The sequence below is a fragment of the Cynocephalus volans genome, chromosome 13 (assembly GCF_027409185.1).
Source record: "Cynocephalus volans isolate mCynVol1 chromosome 13, mCynVol1.pri, whole genome shotgun sequence".
Taxonomy (NCBI): domain Eukaryota; kingdom Metazoa; phylum Chordata; class Mammalia; order Dermoptera; family Cynocephalidae; genus Cynocephalus; species Cynocephalus volans.
In genome coordinates, this window is record NC_084472.1 from 17,000,362 (window position 1) to 17,021,684 (window position 21,323).

The 21,323-nt window shown below is 38.6% G+C and overlaps 1 protein-coding gene across 1 annotated transcript; it reads right to left on the reverse strand.

The window, feature by feature from the left end:
- Positions 1-955: 955 nt before the first annotated feature.
- On the reverse strand, positions 956-20,994 carry LOC134361933 (nucleoporin SEH1-like). Its single transcript, XM_063077164.1, has 4 exons — positions 20,679-20,994; positions 16,714-16,764; positions 14,306-14,450; positions 956-1,647 (listed from the first exon to the last, which is right to left on the reverse strand). The coding sequence occupies exons 1-4, from the start codon at positions 20,738-20,740 to the stop codon at positions 1,642-1,644; spliced, it is 264 nt and encodes an 87-aa protein (XP_062933234.1). The 5' UTR covers positions 20,741-20,994; the 3' UTR covers positions 956-1,641.
- Between the last annotated feature and the right edge of the window lie 329 nt (positions 20,995-21,323).

Consider the following 21,323-nt stretch of genomic DNA (forward strand, 5'->3'; position numbering starts at 1 on the left):
TAGCCCTGAAGTAGTTCAGCATCTCCTTTCTTGCCCAGTCTAAGCATATTATTAGAGAATTCACACCACACTGAAACCAATGAAGGCAAAATGGTATTTTTAGTTTTCTTTTAACAACCCTTAAAAAAATTCCTAAATGGTCACTATATTTTAATGATAAAATGCATTAGAATGAGATGATTGATTGTAGGGAAAGTGAAGGAAAATGGTCAGGGCCCCTCAGATGTTCAGAATCTTGCCGAGTGTTTGATATAAATCTGCACTTGCGCCCAGGTGTTCCTTCCTTATTGTCTAATGTAACTGCGCATGTGCACCCAGGTGCCCTGGGTTATGGACTTAAGTATAAAGGATGAGTGGCTCTGATCCACAGTGACCTCCACTCCTGAGATGGCCCTGGGGGGCCATGGGAGACCACTGCTGGATCTGTAAGCTGCTGCTGCTTCTGAAGCTGAGGACTAAGCTCATGTTGTCTGCCAACGGGTCCTGGGATCTTTTCCCAATTATCTAGCATGGGCCTGCGTGTGAGGGGTCTGGTGACCCAAACTGTACAATGGGTTTGAAGGCTGTGAGCCCTAGCCCTGAAAATACAAATGGAAACTTAGCATAACTAAAATAATGAAACGTTTTGGCTTAGTTGTGGATTGCCTAGCCATACATTTGGTGTAGCCACGCAGCTTTACAATTGGTGTAGTCCTGTAACTTTACAACTGGCTACGTCAGCAGGAGTCCTACAATAACCCCAACCAGCAATTAGCGTAGCTATGGCCCTAACCTGACAATGACAGAAAAATAGGGCAAAATATAGTTTAGTCAGCATTTATAAAAACTACTCTAACCCTTTAAGTAGCATCCAAACAAGAATACAGCAGATTACTTAGGAGGGTTAGGTTAACTATATATTAGGCAGGTACCAAGCAGATAAGCAGCAACATGGAATGAAAAATACATAGACAAATGCAGAACACTTCTTTATTACAGCAATATACAATAGCTATAACACGTAATTCTTTAAACTCACCGACCATCACAGAAATGTGGGGCTGAAATGCATGTATGTTTTCAAGTGTATTCATTTTCTCTCCTCACTTTATTCATAATCTCATTTTCATACAACCTCAGTGAATTAATCAAACTTAAGGCCTTTTATTACTAAAAGAACCAGCACAATTCTGTTTGCCAAGGGCAATATCCTTAAAAGTTAGTAATAACTGATAGGGCCGGCCCCGTGGCTCATTCGGGAGAGTGCGGCGCTACCGCGGGTTCGGATCCTATATAGGGGTGGCCGGTGCGCTCACTGGCTGAGCGTGGTGCAGACCACACCGTGCAGAGGGTTGTGATCCCGACTGGTCAAAAAAAATAAAAATAAAAAAATAACTGATAGGTCACTGACAGATTTTTGACCTAGTTCCTTCTTCCTTTAGAGCAAAAAGCACTTCCACCTGGGCATCCAGTCTGCCCTCTAAAGTCGAGCAATATCCTTCAAACAGCTCCTTCGAAAGGACTCTAAACAGCCATTTCCATTTTGATCGCTGGGTGAGGATCGTACCCTTCAATGGGAAAGTCTTCAGCTTTGAAATCTGAAAGTTTGATGGTCTCAACTTTTCGAAGGATTTTGAGCTTTGGGAAAGGTCTTGATTCTCGCTAAAGCTAAAAGCAACAAAATATGACCATTATTTTGCCATATTTGTACCGCCTGTTCTAATTCTGCTCCCCATATCTCTTCATGAAACAGACTATCTTATCAACAAAGTTATTTTACAGGGTGGACAACTGCAGATACCTTGTCCCTGGTTACATAACACTGTTGGAGTGTAACCAACTGGTTCTCTCACACAGATCAAGAGTGAAGGGTATTTTTTTTTACATTACAGTGTCAGGAGCCTGGTGGCTCATCACGTATATGTTTGTGTAATCACGCTCAGTAAATTTATTAAAGACAGGGACATAATCTGTTTTTCTATCTGTAATTTATAGCAGCACTCAGAATGGCTACTTGAGTCCCATGATCCCTATCCCTACTGTCCCTGGCAGAAGAGGAAGGAAAGATGACAGCTGTTGAGGATTAACAGAAAGGGATGCAAGCCAGGATTCCTGAGACGAACAGACAGTGGCAATTAGGATGTGGACACAGGTCACAACCTCACGTTATTGTGTCCAACACGACTGGAGCAGACAGACACAGAGAAGCATCTGAATAAGTCTCAAGTCACCTTGTACTTAAAAGCAGCCAAGCCCCCTCAAAGGAGTAACTTTTAAAAATGACATTTAATCTGGAAAGGGCTAAAAGGTTTTTGGTTCTAAATCTTTTTATCGTGGGGCTCATGAAACACACATACTTATATATTTTTTGCTATATCAAATCATTTGTTGACTGCTATAACCTAAGGATTTAAACAGACAGACTTTGGAAAGTTAAAATTAAGGAAAAACATTTGCATTTCAATTCTTCTTCAAGCATAAATACAAGTTAAAATGCCACCTCTGGGATGGTCCCAAATGTGGCTCTTCCTCTCTGGTACTGGTGCTTAGTACCTTACAGCCCCTGACATGTTAAGTGCCTGTGGTCGTTCAGGCAGGTGCCTGCCTTGGCCCTGCTCATGTGCTCACTGCCCTTCCCTTGATTTAAAGCCCCGCAGTTGGAGCACAGTCATCTTTATCTCAGACATAGCAATGAGTAGAACACTTGTTGCATAAGGGATGTTCCACAGATCAACCTGTCCTCAGGTTGATAAACAATAATCAAAGTTATTAATTTCTGTTACCATTGAATAGAGAACCCAGAAGGGTTTTGACTCAGTAACTGGGACAAAATTGTCTCTAGGTTAAAGACAGATGTGGTCCTGCTTAACAAAGCAACAACTGAGGGATCAAACAGTTCCGAAAACTTTACCACAGAACAAAATTCAAGATATTTACAGGAATACAAAAGTATCCTGCACCCATGAAAGTAAAATTCACAATGTCTGGTATCCAGTCCAAAATTACCAGGCACACAAAGAAGCAGGGAAATGTGACACATTATAAGTAGAAAAATCAACTGAAACTGACCCAGAAATAACACAGGTGATAGAATTAGTAAATGAGTACACGGTCAGTTATTTTATCACTGTATTCCAGATGATCAAGAAGTTAGAGGAATAAAATGAAACAATGCAAAAAGAAAAAAAAAAGAGGTAGTAGTAGTAGTTAGAAGAAAGACTTAGCATATTTGGCAAAGACATGCAATATAATACAGAAAAGCAGATAAAACAAGTGTATTAAAAGGAGGAGGAGAATGAAAGAGTTACACAGAGATAAGTATAGTGGGAAAACAGAAACCCAAGTCCTAGTCGCTTCCCAGATCCAACTGCTGTCCCTTCTTGTGGCACAGTTCTGCATTCCTGCCCTTGATTTCAGCAGATACTCCCACACCCTTATGGTTAATTCCCCTTTCGAACTTCATTAACAAATTGGTTTATATTACCAGATGCTTATAAGGATAAACTAATACAAATCCAAAACTCTACAGACAGAAAAAACGCAAAGTGGACCAAAAATGGTCACTAGTGCTCAAATCCCAATCCCACCCACTGATAAGGCAATGGAACAGGGAATGAGACAGTAAGCTCTATCTTTTTCTATATTCATTTTTCATATTTGGCCATCTCGAGCAAAAAGCTCAAGTTTAACTGAGAAGTTTTACATAAATATCAAGTTTGTTGTAGGTTTTATAGATCTAAAAGAAAAAAATCGGTCCAAACATATCTTACCTATTATCAGTGCTGGACCTATCTCTAGCAAGTGTGGAAACAGCAACAGGCAAGTCAAGATTTGAAGACAGAGTGACATTTTCCAAAATCCCAGTATTACCAAGCACTGAACTGGTTAAAAAGCTTGGAAATGACTCTTCTGCTATACCTCGAAAATCTTCCATCTCACTCACAAAAGTATTTTATAAATCAAACATCACTCTAAAACTTCTTCAAATGATTAAGAGTACAGGTCTCATAAATCTTAGAAAACTGATAAATCTTAGGAAAAAATCATCTTTTGGAACATCACTAAGAGGGGATACTACTGGCAAATATTCTGAGGTAAAGTAATTCTCAGAATACTTTGCTACTTTATAGCTGAGAATATTAACATCAAACATTAAAACTTATCTTCATATAATTAACATAGTAATGACATACAACATAGTTTAATTTACCCTTGGCTTGGTGTAGCAAGGAAAACGAATTACCACAAACTTACCTAGTAAAGAAAGCAAAGATGGCATAACACTGATGGTATATGCAGATGATTTCAGGGCATATTTAAAAGTTTGGCAGTTATATACTCATTCCAATATGGAATAGAAAAAAATAGAAGTAGCAAAATCTAGCCCCTGATTTAAGAGATTAAAAAGTGAGCCCATCCAAAGAAAAATTTTTTTTTTTTTGTCTTTTTCGTGACCGGCACTCAGCCAGTGAGTGCACCGGCCATTCCTATATAGGATCCGAACCCGCGGCGGGAGCGTCGCCGCGCTGCTAGCGCAGCACGCTACCGAGTGCGCCACGGGCTCGGCCCGAAAAATTTTAAGTTAAATAAAGTATACTTGGCACATGGACAAGGCAACAATGGTAGAAGTGGTACACGAATGACTCTGGCACAAAATCTACACCATCCATGGAGAACCTACAAAGCCAACACTGGTGCTTGGTTCAACTTGACTCTGATCACAGTACTCAGGATGTTACTCAATCCCAAAAATCTTTCAGAATGCCCATTATGTAAGCACTGCATGGAATTCAGTAAAGCATATAAGGAGGGAGAGAACAAAAAGATAAGTCAGGAAAAACTAACAAACTGACAGGATTTTGGAATTGGACCTTAAAGAATGAGAAAAACTTTTACAGGCAGAGTATGGAATGAGGGATTTTTTTAGGATAACAAATAAACATGAGCTAAGGGGGAAAAGAAGCAAAATTTACTGCATACCTATGATCTTCACACACTGAATCCACTGAAAACCTTATGATGTAGGTATTATCATTTTACAGATGAAGAAACAAACTCAGAGACTAAACTAGCTAAATTTTCCCAAGGGGTATACAATTAGTAAGATTCAAGCCCAGGTCTGACTCCAACATCCACTCTTAAATGCTAAGTCTGTGCTGGCAATAACAAATGCTCCAATGTATTTTTGGCAACAGTGTACAAAATAACATGGTAAATTAAACTAGAATAACAGAACAGAGCCAGATCCTAAAAGCCTTAAATGGTGTATTAGGAAGTTTGGACTGTATTCTGCTACCAGTTAAAGGACTGATACAATCAAACAACAGTACAGGAAGGCAGAGGACTTAAAGCATGTAAGACTATTCAAAGACCTACCATATATGGCAAGAATAAAGGACTGTACTAGGGCCAATGAAAAATAGATTAAAGTATAGATTTTAGGTAATATGGATTAATTCAATTACTCTATAAAGTAGAAAAAGTTTTAAGACCACTAGAGAGCTATAAAAACTTACTTGATTATGGATGAAGTGCCCATGCTCCTGTCTGAAGTATACTCTCCACTTTGATCAAAACCCTCTCACCACTGCAACAACTACCCTCTCTTAAACATCGTCGTCTTCTCTCTCTGTGCAATCATTCCCATGCTCAGCATGGTGTTAGTTCTCCCATCTTTTAAAAAAGCCTTCCCTATCTTGCATCCCATTATCCCCCTTTGGTTTCCACCACTCCTATCTGTGCTTGCTTTACCACACAATCCCCCAAGAGAAACCATGACTAGCCATAAAGTTCCACTCCTGAACACACCTAATCTGGCTTTCAACCCACCAAAACAATGCTTGTCAACATCACCACTGATCTCCCTGTTGCCAAACCCTAGAATGGTGTGGTCAATTTTTGGACCTCTTCTTCAGCCTAACAGTATGGTTTTCAGATGATTATTCCTTCCTTGGGGAAATACCTTCTTCACTTGATTCCCAAGACACAGCTGTCTGGTTCTCCTAAGGCTTTACCAGTTGCCTCTTTTCCTTGTCCTTGTCTGGACCTGAACCGTCCAGGACTTCCACACAGTGGAAGACTCCAGAGCTTGGTCCTCAATCTCTTCCATCTACCCACCCTCTCTAAGGAACTGTCCTTAGCTTCAAACCTTTAAATACCATGTGATATTTACACCTCCAGCATGGGCCTCTCCCCTGAACCTCAGATACTCGACTGTCCACATGACATTTCCACTTAGATTTCTAACAGGCACCTAAAACTCAAATCTTGACTCCACCTCATTCCAACCCCCTCAAGAAAAGCCTGCTCTTCAATCTTCCCTAGCAGAGAAAATGACAACGCCAATCCCTAGTTGCTTAGGCTGAAAACCTTAGTCTCCACTAAGCCCTCTCAGACACATACCCTATATGCAATCCCTACGCAAATTCCAGTGGCCATAATTTTTTTTTTTTTGTTTTGTTTTTTTTTGTCCTTTTCGTGACCGGCACTCAGCCAGTGAGTGCACCGGCCAGTCCTATATAGGATCCGAACCCACGGCGGGAGCGTCGCAGCGCTCCCAGCGCCGCACTCTACCAAGTGCGCCACGGGCTCGGCCCCCAGTGGCCATAATTTAACAATACAACCAGAACCTTGCCATTCCTCACTACTTCCACAGCTGCCACCTTGGTCAAGCCACTACCACCTCCTATCTGACACTCACTGCAGTGGCCTTTGGACTGTCTCTTGCCTCCACTCTTCCTCCCTTAGTCCATTCTCCACACACTAAAGTTACTCCTGTAAGATAAGTCACATAGCATCACTCTTAGCTCAAATCCTCCCTCCACCGGTTTCCCGTCTCATTCAGAATAAAAAGCTATCCTTATGATACCCAGCAATGGACTAAATGATCTCTGACCTCACCTCCTACTACTCCTCTCTTACTCATTCCATTCCAGCCATCTTAACCTCCCTGCTGTCCCTGAAATGTGCTAAGCAGTTTCCGCCAGGGCCTTTGCCCCGACTCTTACCTCTGCCCAGCCCCTGATGCTCCAGGTATCCACACATCTTGTACCTTCACGTCTTTCAGGTCTCTGTAGCAATGTTCACTTAAATGTCAGGCCTTGCCTGATCAACCTAGAGTTTGGCACAGCACTCCCAACCCCCTTGCCCTGCTTTCTTTTTTCTAAAGTACTGAGCAATATCTGACATGCTGTATAATTCACACGCCTACTTGTGTTTCTTCCCACATTAGAACCTAAGCTACATGAGAGCAAGGACTCTGCCCTTTTGGCTTACCACTGCATCCCTACCTACTGCACTGCTGGCACAAAGGAGACCCTCAATTAATTTGAGTGAATAAATAAGTAAATGTTTTCAAACTATGTCAATACACAGCAAATTCATTACAAACATATAAGCACCCTCTACTCAGATCATGCCCCAGCTTTTCCCTCTCTCTGGAATTTCTAACTATTCTCTCTTCCTAATTTCTATAAACATGTTCAAAACTCTCCCATATTAGGATGGAGGTAGCAGAGGACAACCTGCCCTGATCTTTCCTTTGCACATCCTGCCACCACCATCTTGCCTTTCCTTCACAGCCAAGTGTCCTAGGAGAACACTCCACAATTACTACTCCTGTATCTCACCGGATAGCCTCTTCCTCTGTCTGCTCCTTATACATTAGGATCACCCAGGATTCTGACCTCAGACTTTCTGTAATGTAATTTACATTTTACACACTAGGGATCTCAAACTCAAATGCCTTCAGGTACAAATATTGTCAGGAAACAGGACTGTAAGGACTGAGGTCAACTGGAAATTACAGGCCCCACCTGAAGCCAATTAAATTCAATAAAAACACTGTTGCCAAATAAAACCTACTGGTGTAGTCTGTTCCTGAGGGAAAAACATGTCTATGTCCAAAACACACCATGAAACATTTTACATCTTTCTGTCTCCACTACTACCACCCTATCCTGCTGAAAAGCCTGACCAGTCTCCATGCTTCTGTTGCCACCCTACGATTAACTCTCCACATAGCAATCAAAAGGACCATTCAATATGAATCACATACTGTGAACTTTCTGAAGTACCCTCGTATACTATATAAGTTGTCCTTAAACAGAAACAAAAAACAAGGTTATGCATTATATTCAGTAGACGAAAATGTTGTGATAAGAGGCTGGTGGGAAACTAACACTGTATTCCCCAAGGAGCAATTCAGTACGCAGTGTTAGCTAATTCGGTGTCCACATCAACTTTACAGAATATGACTACTATAAATTATGAGAACTGATTGTAATTCACGGAACAAATGAAAATAAATTTTAATTAGGATCCTTAGGGAAATATTGTATCCATGTAACAGAAACTAATTTGTACAAAAAAGGAGCAATCAGAGAAAAAGAAGACTTTTTAACAATTAAAAATGACTGACATTCACCCAAAAATTCAACGATGGGATAAAATGTGTATCTGGAGATCTGGGAAATAAAGTAGTGAATCTCCAAACGACTTTAAAGAATTGTAAAGTAAATCTGGGGGGGGGGGAGTAAATCTAGGAATAATCAAACATGAGTTCCAGAAAGATAGAATAGAGATGATAGAAGTTATCAAAGAATCACTGAATATCCCCAATTTGAGACAAGAGCCTTCATTTTGAAAGAGACCAGTAAGTGCCAAGCAGAATTTATCAAAAAAGATCAACATTTAATAGCAAATATCTGGACTTGTTTCAAAATAATCCAGGTTTTGTTTTTTGTTTTTTTGGAGGGAGAGAAATGAGGAAAGTATATAGAGAAGAAACAAGTAACTTTGACTTACTATAAGTGAGCAAAGGATATGTGAGGGTCTGTCTGTTGTACTTCTGTTATTTACTTTTGGTGGATCTGAAATTTTCCCTAATAAAAAAAACTTTAAAATAAAACCCCAAAACACAGAAACATCCTGGTTAAAATCTAGAATTTTTTGGGCCGAGCCCGTGGCGCAGTTGGTAGAGTGCTGCGCTGGCAGCGCGGCGACGCTCCCGCCGCGGGTTCGGATCCTATATAGGACTGACCGGTGCACTCACTGGCTGAGTGCCGGTCACGAAAAAACGACAAAAAAAAAAAAAAAAAAATCTAGAATTTTTTCTACCTCAAACCATACAAAGCAATTCCAGAAGGTTTAATTACCTAAATATGAAAGGCAAAACCAAAAACCTTTTAGAATACACTTGACAGCCTCAAGGAGGGGAAAAATCACTCAAAAAATAGAAAACAAAAAGCACTCTAACAATAAAAGAAAGACTAATAGATGTGGCTACATTATAATTCAGTTCCATCAACTATCAAAAGCCATAAAAAAATTGTCAAAATGACAAACACAAACTAGGAAGATATACAGAACTCAATGTAATGAGACAAAATCCTAAAACCTTTCAGAAAGAACAAGCTACCTGCAAAAGAACCAGCATCAGACTGACCTCAGATTCTCATTAACATAACCCAAAGTTAAAAAGACACAAGAACAATATCTTTGAAGTTAGAACTCACTTTGTACTCAGAACTCTAAACCTAGCCAAACTATCCATTAAGCCTGGGGTAAAATTAAGACATGTTCAGATATGCTAGAATTCAAAGTTTGCCATCCTATATGGAAAAAAATTACTTGTAGAGTGTGTCGCTGAGATAAAAGATTAAAGACAATATGATTATCATCACACATTGTATATTGATATGTAACACTACTCCACAAATATAAATAATCAGTTATTTTTTAATAAAATAAAAATTAAAAAAGGCAACATGAAACTTGTGACAGCTAAATACAAGCCAGAAGTAAAGATTCAAGAAAATAGAGCATCCATCAGAAGGTAACATCAAATTATTCTACATAAACAATAAAGTTTTTGTGAAATAGATAATACTTGCAGCTACAATGAATATTTACAGAATCTAATAATATAAATCTGGCTGCTTTTTAATTTTTAGAGTCAACTTGTAGTCAGAAGGCAAAAATACTTATATATGTATTAAGTGTTTACAGAAATGTAACATAAATACCATAAATCTTGCCAGTATGCAAGCAACATCATCAAAATTAGGAAATGGAAGGATCAATGTGAAGTACAAGCAAAATAAGCTTATTCCTTGTTTTTCAGGAGAAAGGGGGGTCAATATATAGTCTAAAAATTGATAAATCCATAAGTAGACATATAAATGTATTACTTGAAATTATAATAATTTTCAACATAACTAAAACAACTATTAACATTACCATAAATATCTATCTAGTCATATCTTGGAAAGTACAGTTTTATAAATGCTTTATATCCATTTTTCATTTCAATGAGTATGAATACTGTTGAAAGACAACATAGCAAGAACCAGAGGTATAAATAAATCATTTAAAAATATGACCATGTACCCTGAGGCACCTGCGCTGGAGCGGGTAGGTGCCATCGCAGGACTCCCAGTCCAGGCCAGTCCCTGCAGCCCAGGGAGGCCTGAGACTCCCACCCACAGGCACAGAGGCAGCCATGCCAAATTGGCAGTCCCTGCAGGATCCCAGCCAGACATTAGGGCTGAAGGAGTGGACCATGAAATCTCCTGCCACAATGACTAAATATCAAAGGAAACATACCAGAAATATGAAAAATCAAGAAAGTATAACACCAGCAAAGGAAAATAATAACTCTCAAGCTCTAGATCCTATAGAACAGGAAGTCCTTGAAGTGACTGACAAGAAATTTAGAGCAACAATTCTAAGGAAACTAAACGAGATACAAGAAAATTCAGTGAGACAACACAATGAAATGAGAAAAAGTATACAGGACCTGAAAGAATAAATGTACAAAGAAATCAATACCCTGAAAAAGAATGTAGCAGAGCTTGCGGAGCTGAAGAACTCATTCAACGAAATAAAAAACACAACAGAGAGTTTAACCGGCAGGCTAGAACAAGAAGAAGAGAGAATTTCTGACCTTGAAGATGGGCTGTTTGAAATAATATAGGAGGACAAAAAAAGAAAAAGAAAAGAAAAGAAAAAAGAATTAAAAACATTGAAGAAAATCTAAGAGAGATAACAGACAACCTTAAGCGCTCAAATATACAAATCATGGGTATTCCAGAAGGGGAAGAAAAAGGAAATGGCATTGAAAATGTATTCAACAAAATAATGGCAGAAAACTTCCTAGGTATAGGGAAAGACACAGATCTTCAGATTGAGGAGGCTCAAAGATCCCCAAACATAATCAACCCAAAAAGGTCCTCTCCGAGACATGTTATAGTCAAATTAGCAAAACTCAAAGACAAACAGAGAATCTTAAAAGCTGCAAGAGAGAAGTGTCAAGTCACCTACTAGGGAGTCCCAAAATCAGACTAAAATCAGACTTTTCACCACAAACCCTAAAAGCCAGAAAAGAATGGGATAATATATTCAAAATATTAAAAGACAAAGATTGCCAGCCAAGAATACTTTACCCAACAAGACTATCCTTCCAAAATGAAGGACAAATAGTATATTTCTCAGACAAACAAAAACTGCGGGAGTTCACTACCACAGAACCAGCCTTACAAGAACTTCTCAAGGGAGTACTGGGTTTGGTACCTGAAAAACAACCACTGCTGCCAATAATACTCAAGAAAAAACAAAATCCACTAGTAAAGTAAAAATGCTAACAATAATGAGAAAAAAAATTTATCTACCACCCCAAGAAACCAACAAATACAGAAGACAAACAGTAAATCAGAAAGAAAGGAACAAAAGATATTTAAGACATCTAAACAAAAATCAATAAAATGCTAGAGGTAAATCAACACTTTTCAATAACAACTCTTAATGTAAAAGGATTAAATTTCCCACTCAAAAGACACAGACTGCCTGACTGGATTAAAAAGGTGGACCCAACAATATGCTGCCTTCAAGAGACTCAACTCCCCTGTAAAGACAAACATAGACTAAGAGTGAAAGGAAGGAAAAAGGTACACCATGCAAACAGAAATGAAAAACGAGCCAGAGTAGCTATTCTTATATCAGATAAAATAGACTTTAAACCAAAAACCAGAAAAAGAGATAAAGAAGGGCACTATATAATGACAAAAGGATTTATCCATCAAGAAGACATAACAATCACAAATATATATGCACCCAATGTCGGAGCAGCCAGATATATAAAGAAAACACGATTAGACATAAAGAATGAGATAGACACTAATACCATAATAGCAGGGGACCTGAACACCCCACTGTCAATATTAGACAGATCATCTAGGCAAAGAATCAGCAGAGAAACACAAGATCTAAACAATACTTTAGACCAACTGGAGTTGGCAGATATCTACAAAACATTCCATCCAACAACCTCAGAATATTCATTCTTCTCATCAGCACATGGAAGATTCTCCAGGATAGATCACATGTAAGGTCACAAATCGAGTATCAACAAATTCAAAAAAGTTGAATTATTCCAGGACTTTTTCCAATGACAATGGATTAAAATTAGAAATCAATAACAAATGAAACTTTGGAAACTATACAAACACATGGAAATTAAACAGCATTCTACTTAATGACATATGGGTCTAAGAAGAAATTAAACAGGAAACCAAAAAATTTATTGAAACTATTGAAAATAATGATACATCATACCAAAGCCTGTGGGATACTGCAAAAGCAGTACCAAGGGGGAAATTTATCGCATTAAATGCTTACTTCAGAAGAATGGAAAGATGGCAAGCAAACAACCTAACACTTCACCTTAAAGAACTAGAAAAACAGGAAAAATCCAAACCGAAAGTTAATAGACAGAAAGAAATAATTAAGTTTGGAACAGAACTTAATGAAATAGAAACCCCCAAAATGATACAAAAGATCAATGAATCAAAAAGTTGGTTTTTTGAAAAGATAAAATAAAATTGAGAAACCATTAGAAAGGCTAACTGAAAAAAGAAGAGAGAAGACCCAAATAACAAAAATTGGAAATGAAAAAGATGATAGTACAACTGATTCCTCAGAAATACAAGAAATCATTAGAAACTACTATAAACAACTATATGGCAACAAATTTGAAAATCTGGAGGAAATGGATAAATTTCTGGACACACACAAACTACCAAGACTGAGCCATGAAGATGTAGAAAATCTGAACAGACCAATAACAATAAAAGAGATTGAAGCTGTTATCAGAAGGCTCCCAACAAAGAAAAGCCCAGGATCAGATGAGTTCACTGCAGAATTCTACCAAACCTTCAAAGAGGAATTGATATGAATTTGCTATAAACTATTCCAAAATATTGAAACAGAGCCAATCTCCCAAACTCATTCTATGAAGCAAACATCATCCTGATACCAAAACCAGACAAAGATACAACAAAAAAGAAATCTACAGGCCAATATCCGTGATGAATATAGATGCAAAAATCCTCAATAAAATACTAGCTAACAGAATACAGCAACACATACACAAAATCATACACTTTGCTTAAGTGGGACTCATCCCAGGGATGCAAGGTTGGTTCAACATACGTAAATCAATAATGTGATACACCACATCAAAAAAATCAAAGACAAAGACCACATGATCATCTCTATAGACGCAGAAAAAGCATTGACAAAATTCAACATTCATTCATGATAAAGACTCTCCTACAAGTTAGGTATTGACAGAAAGTATCTCAACACAACTAAAGCCATATATGATAAGTCCACTGCCAATATCATCCTGAATGGGGAAAAGCTGAAATGGGGAAATTTTGCAGGACAAGGATGCCCACTCTCACCACTCCTATTCAACATAGTGTTGGAGGTACTAGCCAGAGCAATCAGAGAAGAGAAGGAAATAAAGGATTTGAGAGGGTACTCTAAAACCATATCCTTATGATCACATACACCAACATCAAGGGTTCAGATCCCTGTACAGCCAGCCACCAAAAACAAACCAAAAAAAAAAAAGACAAAAAGAAAAAGGCAAAAAAGTAAAAAAATAGTAATAAGTAAATCATACATTAATACCATATAAAACATATAGTATATAAAATCATATACAAAGTAAATACTCTGGATTCATTATGAAAGTTACAATTAAACAATGCCATGGGTGCTCCCGAGTACCACTGTACCACTTCAGGCCCAAGACAAAACTAAAAAACAAGTTTGAGGAAAATATGGAAAAAAGAAAAGTGGAACTGGTAAATATAGAGGGGAATGGTAACATTTTAGCAAGTGCCTGAGGTATTCTTAGAAGGACTAATGCTCCAGCTGGCCTGTTAGCTATGTTAGTTAGAGCACGGTGTTATGACACTAATGCTCCCTGGCTGCTCACATCTCCTCCTCCCCACCCTCAGAATACTAACAAATGTCTCACCCAGTGACTCTGTCCTCGCAGTTTATCATTTGATTCTCCTACTATTTCTTCCCACACAGCAGCGGTTCGGTCAAAAGAACAGGAAGCCAAAACCTGTCCGAATTCAGGATGTGCCCATGTCACACGCCATACAGATCCACTGTGTCTGGAGAATTAAAAAAAAAAAAAGAATACATATTCAATATCTCTGTTTATTCTGGGGGGGAAAAACCTGAATTCATTCACATTTCACACATAAAAACTTTTACTTGAAGAAAGAGAATACAGATATTTTTACTTCATTAAAGGAGAAAGCTAATCAATTTAGCATTTAGATAAAAAGTTAAATTCCAGAATTCTTTAACCTTTCAAGGATATTCTATACTGAGGACTGCAGCCTTTCTAGAGTCAAGTTCTTCTAACATTTTACTAATAAAGAAAAATCCATTCAGATAAAGTTGACAACTTCCAGGGATAACAGTTGGAGACCTGCTTCAGAGTTTAGCCTAACCAAGCTTTGAAACAGAGATTCTTATGAGTCCACAATTTTTCTTAACTTGCAAATTCTTTCTACAGGAAACATCCACCTAACAAAATAAATAAAATCAGATTAATCCAAATTATTTGCTTCAAAGTCCATTAAGACCGAAAGTACATTAGTCGTTACCAGCATCTGGGAGAGGGGAGAATACGAAGTGACTGCTAAATGGGTTTCCTTTTGGGGTGATGAAAATGTCCTGAAATTAGATAATAGTGATGGTTGCACAACTTTGTGAATAACGTAAAATCACTAAATTGTATGTTTTAAATGGGTGAACATAATGGTACGTAAATTATAGCTCAATCTTAAAAAGCACCATTCTATTTTTTTAAAAATTATCTGCTTCAAAAGCCTAACGGTATATAGAAACTACAGCAGCAAAATGCTTAGAAGATCTTAACCAATGGATCTTAGACAATGGACTATTTGAGGAAAATAGGCATTCAGTGAGCAAATACAGAGAAACCCAAATCCTTGTACCCTGAGAAAATAATGTAAAAGCTAAGTATCTCATTATCTTTATATATGAAAAATGTCTATTACTATTCTACAACCTCTTCATGTTGACCACACCAAAAAAAAAAAAAAAAAAGGATGAAAAGGTCTGAAAGCATTTCACCACCAAAAGAATTTGCTAGGTGCTTCCCAGTAAAAATATTGTCTAAAAATAAACATGAGTTCACCAATTATATTTACAAATGTTTTTCACACTTCTGTATATCTAACATTTTTTACATGCAACAACATAAGAACACTTGTTAATCTGATAACCTCTTCATGGTAGCAATGTCACCAACCAAAGGTAAACTATGTACCCTTATTTTGTATCCTCTGTTTTGTCCAGTTTTTTTGGTTCCACCTTTAATTCTTACTTATACAGGTCTATTAAGTAAAAAAGGCACTAAGGCAGAGAGGTTTTATAAACTGTTAGATTCCCAGTAAAACAGAATCTAAAGAATAAGATCTGCTCAAAAATGTTCATCACAATAAAAAGGAAACAACTTAAACAAAACAGTATGTTCAGTTAAGCAAAATGGTATATTTATTGGATGTTTAAAAAGAGCCTTTAAAGACATAGGAAAGCTATTGCTGGTGGGAATGTAAAATGGTACAGCCACTTTGGAAAAGTTTGGCAATTTCTTAGAAAGTTAAAGATACACAATCCAGAAATTCCACTCCTGGTATCTACCAAAGAGAAATGAAAACATGGAGAAACAAAATGTGACATATCCATACAATGTACTACTCAGCAGTACAAAGGAACGAACTATAGACATGTAATACAACATGGATGAACCTTAAAAATATGCTAGGGGAAAGGAGCCAGACACAGAAGACTACAAATTATAGGAATCCATTTATATAAAACTTCTAGAAAAGATTAAAAATTATAGAAAAATTGGATCAATGGTCACCTGTGGCTTGGGGGTAGGAAGAGGGATCGAATACAAATGGGCACAAGGAAAATTTCTGAGTTGATGGAAGTGTTCTAAAACTGGATTGTGGTGATGTCTGTACAACTGCAAGTTTAAAACTACATTAAAATTTATGACTTTTAAGGAATGAAAAATTCTGAGTAAAGTTTTTTTTTAAAGCAAGAAATAAAACTATTAAAAATATGTAAAAGAAAAAGTAAGAAATATGCTGAATATGGTGTAATCCTAAAATAGCCATGTTAGAATACTGTGAAATTACAGATATTCTTACTCTCAGATTCACAGAAATGTATTTCTGTTACTTTAATAGTGAAAAAATGTAAAATATCTTTCCATGAAAAGAACTAAATTGTATGATTTTCTCAAAGCTGACAAGCAAGTCATTGATACTACCAAATACATAGTAAACATTTTAATTTTTTAAAAAATGTATTGTAAAAATAAATACTAACCTTCCAGCTAGTAGTACAATGCCAATCTTCACTTTCACTTTTATGTCAGACCTGTAAGAAAATAAAAGGCAGACATTTTATACAAACAATTCCTACAAATTGATACAAAAAACTATAAGACTAAATCAATGTACAGGCAAAGAGGTGAACATAAAAGTCACAAAAGAATACGACCAGTAAGAGTAACATTCATTCACTCAACCAAATATTTATTGAGAACACTGAATGTGTCAGTCGCTGGGCCAAGCACTGAGGGATCCAGGAACCCAAGCTCTAACAGTTAATAGAGACAATTACAGTTATAATTAAGTCTTATTATTTGCAGTAGTTATGTTCTATAAAGCTGCCTTGACCACTGAAACATTGCTCCTAGAGGAAATACAGGGTTAGGTTCCTGTGAGCCTCTGGTCTAACATTTTCATCAATCAATACATAATTTGTTTTACGTGTGTTTCTGTTTAAAGATACCTTATTTAATATATATTGGTGATTCGTCAACAATGAACTCACTGGGCCGACCCCGTGGCGCACTCGGGAGAGTGCGGTGCTGGGAGCGCTGCAGCGCTCCCGCCGCGGGTTCGGATCCTATATAGGGATGGCCGGTGCGCTCGGTGCGGCCGGTCACAAAAAATAAAAAAATTAAAATTAAAATTAAAAAAAAAAAAAAAAAAAAAATGAACTCACAACCAACAGTGCTAGAATTCATGCCTGAAGGAAGCTTCTCTAACACATCTATTTTCTCCAAGGCACATCGCAGCCTTTTTGAGCTAAAGAACACTCGACAGCACCACAACCCTTCAGCACTAAACTTGGAGGCCACTTTAAATAGTGAAATTACCAACAGAAAGAACAAAAAATGCAAAAACCATGGCACTAAATAGACCATAAAAAGAACACTTGTTTACAGCATGAGCCAAAACAAGAAGACAGACGCGTACCTTGCTCCACCTCATCTAGAAACATGTGTCCTGAGACTCAAATTTTCTTCACTCTGCATATGTCATGAATGACTGCAAAAGCACCATGTGTACTGACTTTGGGGTCACAAATAAATTTTAGAAGTAGGCAAATTCACAAATACCAAATCCACAAATAACAAGGACTAACTGTATATGTAACAAATGTTAAAGCAAAATATTGAGCCTTACTATCCACAAAAAATACAGATTACAATGACAAGGTGCCAAGTTAACCTGCTGAAAAATGTAATGCTAACGCCCAAAGTGCACAATGATGCTATCAAATCAATGTTCTCACTGGCAGTATAAAATGGTAAAACCTACAAAAAAGCAATTTGCCAATTCTTGTCAAAAGTTTTTAAAATGTTCACTAATTTCTCTTCTGGAATTAGCATAAGGAAATCACCCAAAATGTATAAAATGATGAAAATTAATGAAGATTTTCATGGCAACACTACTTCTGACAGACACAATCTACATACTGAAAGATCAGCTAAAAGATCCAGTACTAAGTGGATAATGAAAACAAATGTATGGCCTGTTAACACACATTAACTAAGCCATTAGGAATGGTAATTATTAAGACAATGCAGCAATACTGGAATTAATACAATAAAATTTTGCATGCCATGGCTGCAAATTTACAGATATATACACTACCATAACAACTATTTAAAACATTAAAAGAAAAAAATCATAAATATTAACAATGAGTCTTAAGACAGTAATGAACCTATAAGTAATTTTTTCTCTTTGTAAATAAAAAGAATATTACTTGCACAAATAAGTATATATGTATGCATACATGTGTGCACATGAGTCTGAATAAATAAACACATGGCTCATCAGTCAGAAAAAGTACTCTGAAAGAAATGGACATGAGGCTGCAAAATAATGAAAAACAAATTAAATACTAATAAAATACAAATAAGTATAATTCTTCATCCTCAGGTAAAAACTCTTTGGGTAAAGACACCCTTCCCACAAAACCTCTTTACATTGTACATTAATAAAGCTGATTGAGATGTCATTCAGAGTATGAATTTGATATATATTTAATCAACATATCTAGACATTTTATACCAGCCAATTTAGGACAATTATATATTTGAAATGTTTCCCCAAAACAAGAAAACAGGGACTTGCACAGATTTTTGTACACCAATGCTTATAACAGCATTATTCACAAGAGCCAAAAGGGGGATGGAGGAATTGACAAGCAACATGTGGTAAATAGACACAACCAAATTTTTCTTCCCCTTTCCTTAATTTACTTTTACTATCTATTTTTTAACTTATTTTTAAATTGAAACATGTTGATTGTACATATTGATGAGGTCGAGTTATATTTCTTTTTTGTTTGTTGTTTTGTTTTGGGCGCTGGGTGGTAAGGTGATCTGAACCTTGACCTTGGTGTTACCAGCACCACTGCTCTCCCAAGTGAGTAACAGGCCAGCCCCACAGTTATATTTCAATATGTGTATACAATGTAACGATCAAATCAGCGTGGCTAGCAAATTCACCATCACAAAAATATCTCGTTTCTTTGTGATGAGAACATGTAAGCTCCTCTCTTCTAGCCATTTGAGTACAATAAATTATTGTTAATTATAGATGCCTAGCACTACTGCACGCCACCCGAACTTATTTTTCCTATCTAGCTGTAATCTTAAGTCGATTCACCAGACTCTCACTATTCCCTCTCCTTCCCATATGATGAAATATTATTCAGCCTTAAAATAAAATGAAATTCTAATACATGTTACAATTTGGATAATCCTTGAAATTACACTAAGTAAAATAAACCAGACACAAAAGGACAAATATTCTATGACTCCATTTATATGAGGTATCTAGAAAAGGTAAATTCGTAGAAAGTAAAATAGAGGTTACCAGGGAGGGGCTGCCCAACACAGGGAGTTATCGGGCAGTTTCGGTCTCACCAACCCGAGATGAAAAGGTTCTGGAGGTGCGCAGCGGTGACGGCTGCACAATCATGTGACCGTCGTGCTTAATGCCAATGAATTGTGCACTTAAAAGGTTACGCAGCTTATCACAATAAAAACAAACAAATTTTTAAAAAAGATGATACTAAACCTTTTAAGAGTCACAACACTACGGTTATTCGATGGATAATTTGCTATTATAATACCTTCATCTTTGAGAAATCTTTGGTATCAAACTTGAACGTGAAAAAGGAAAAACTGTCCTTCATATCTTCAATTACTTTGGAGTTGTAGAGAATGAACATAATCCATTCTCCAGCTTTTATCTTCAGATTATCATTTCCCTATAACATTTCTCTGAGATTCCAAAGTCCCAAATATTATCCTCATATTATAGAAATTCTGCTTGTCCAAGAGTCTACAGACGTTCACAGAAACTTTAGGGAACAAACACTCCGATGTCTAGGTAGCAGGTACAGACTTCACTGGATGTGAACGGTTTGTATTTTTCTTCTTCGTGAAACAAAACGAGCTTCTGATCTGACCCCAAGTGGAGAACAGCCCCCCAGGACTGTGAGGAACGCAGGTGAGGCACCAGAACTCGTGGACACGCTGCCCACGAAGGCGGCCTCCCCACAGGTCCCCCCACAAATGCCGGGGTCGACCTTGTGCGTCGTAAGACCTGCGACCGGCAGGCGCCGCGGGGCGACGAGCCCACGGCAGGCGGGCAGCAGGAGAGCCCGAGCGCCCTGGCGCGCCGGCCCCAGGCGCCCCCGGACCATCGGCTCCCAGGCCCCCCAGCACCCGGCGGCGGTCGCGCACGTGCCAGACCGTCTGCCCTTCGCAGGCGCACGGGAGCGCGGCCCCGCGGGCAGCCGTGACCCCATAATGCGCTGGCCGGGAGGGCGGCGTAGGCCGGCTGGGGTCTGCCCGCTGTCCCCCGGGGTTCCAGGCCTCCTTTCCGGCAGCGTACACTGGAATCGGAGCAAGTCCCTGTCCCCCGCTCCGCTTCCCACGCCCCTCCTTCCAGGCTCGGCCCGCCCGAAAGCGCCACACGCACCTTGACGCTCTGGTCGCTGGAGCAGGTCGCCATCCGCCGGCCGTGGAAGTCGGAAGACACATCGTGGATGAGGTCCTTATGGTCCGCCCCGATGCTGCGCGCCACAAACATGGCTTCCGCCGGGCCCGCGCCTCCTCAGCGAGCACGCGCGGGCTGGAGCCTACTCGCCAAGACTGGGTGTAGCTGTGCAGTAGTGGGAGTAGTGGGACCTCGTCGTGAAGGAGTGGGAATTAGGAGAAATGAAAAAGTCAAAAATGCCATCCACAGCCCTCAGCCCTGAATCAGTGTCAGCCAACATTTGGATGTTTCCCCACAGAGACACGTGCTAGGCCCACGGAGCGGAGCGAGGGGAGAAGTGGAACCGCGCACGTGCTCGGGAACGGAGCTCTGCTCCAAACAGCAGGGAGAAGCCAGGGAGGACCTAAAGAGTCCAGGCTCAGTAGCTGGAAAGTGAAGGCGCGGGGGATGGAGCTGAGAGGGAGAAGGCGAGGGTGTATGGAGGTCGAAGAGGAAAGGATCCACAGTAGTGGCCAAACTGTTGAAAGATTCCACAGGTGGAACAGGCTTGGGGTGATAAAAAAAAAAAAAACAAGATTGGTGGGGGTTGAATAAATATTAAAAGTCAGAAAGTTCTCCGTGGAGAAG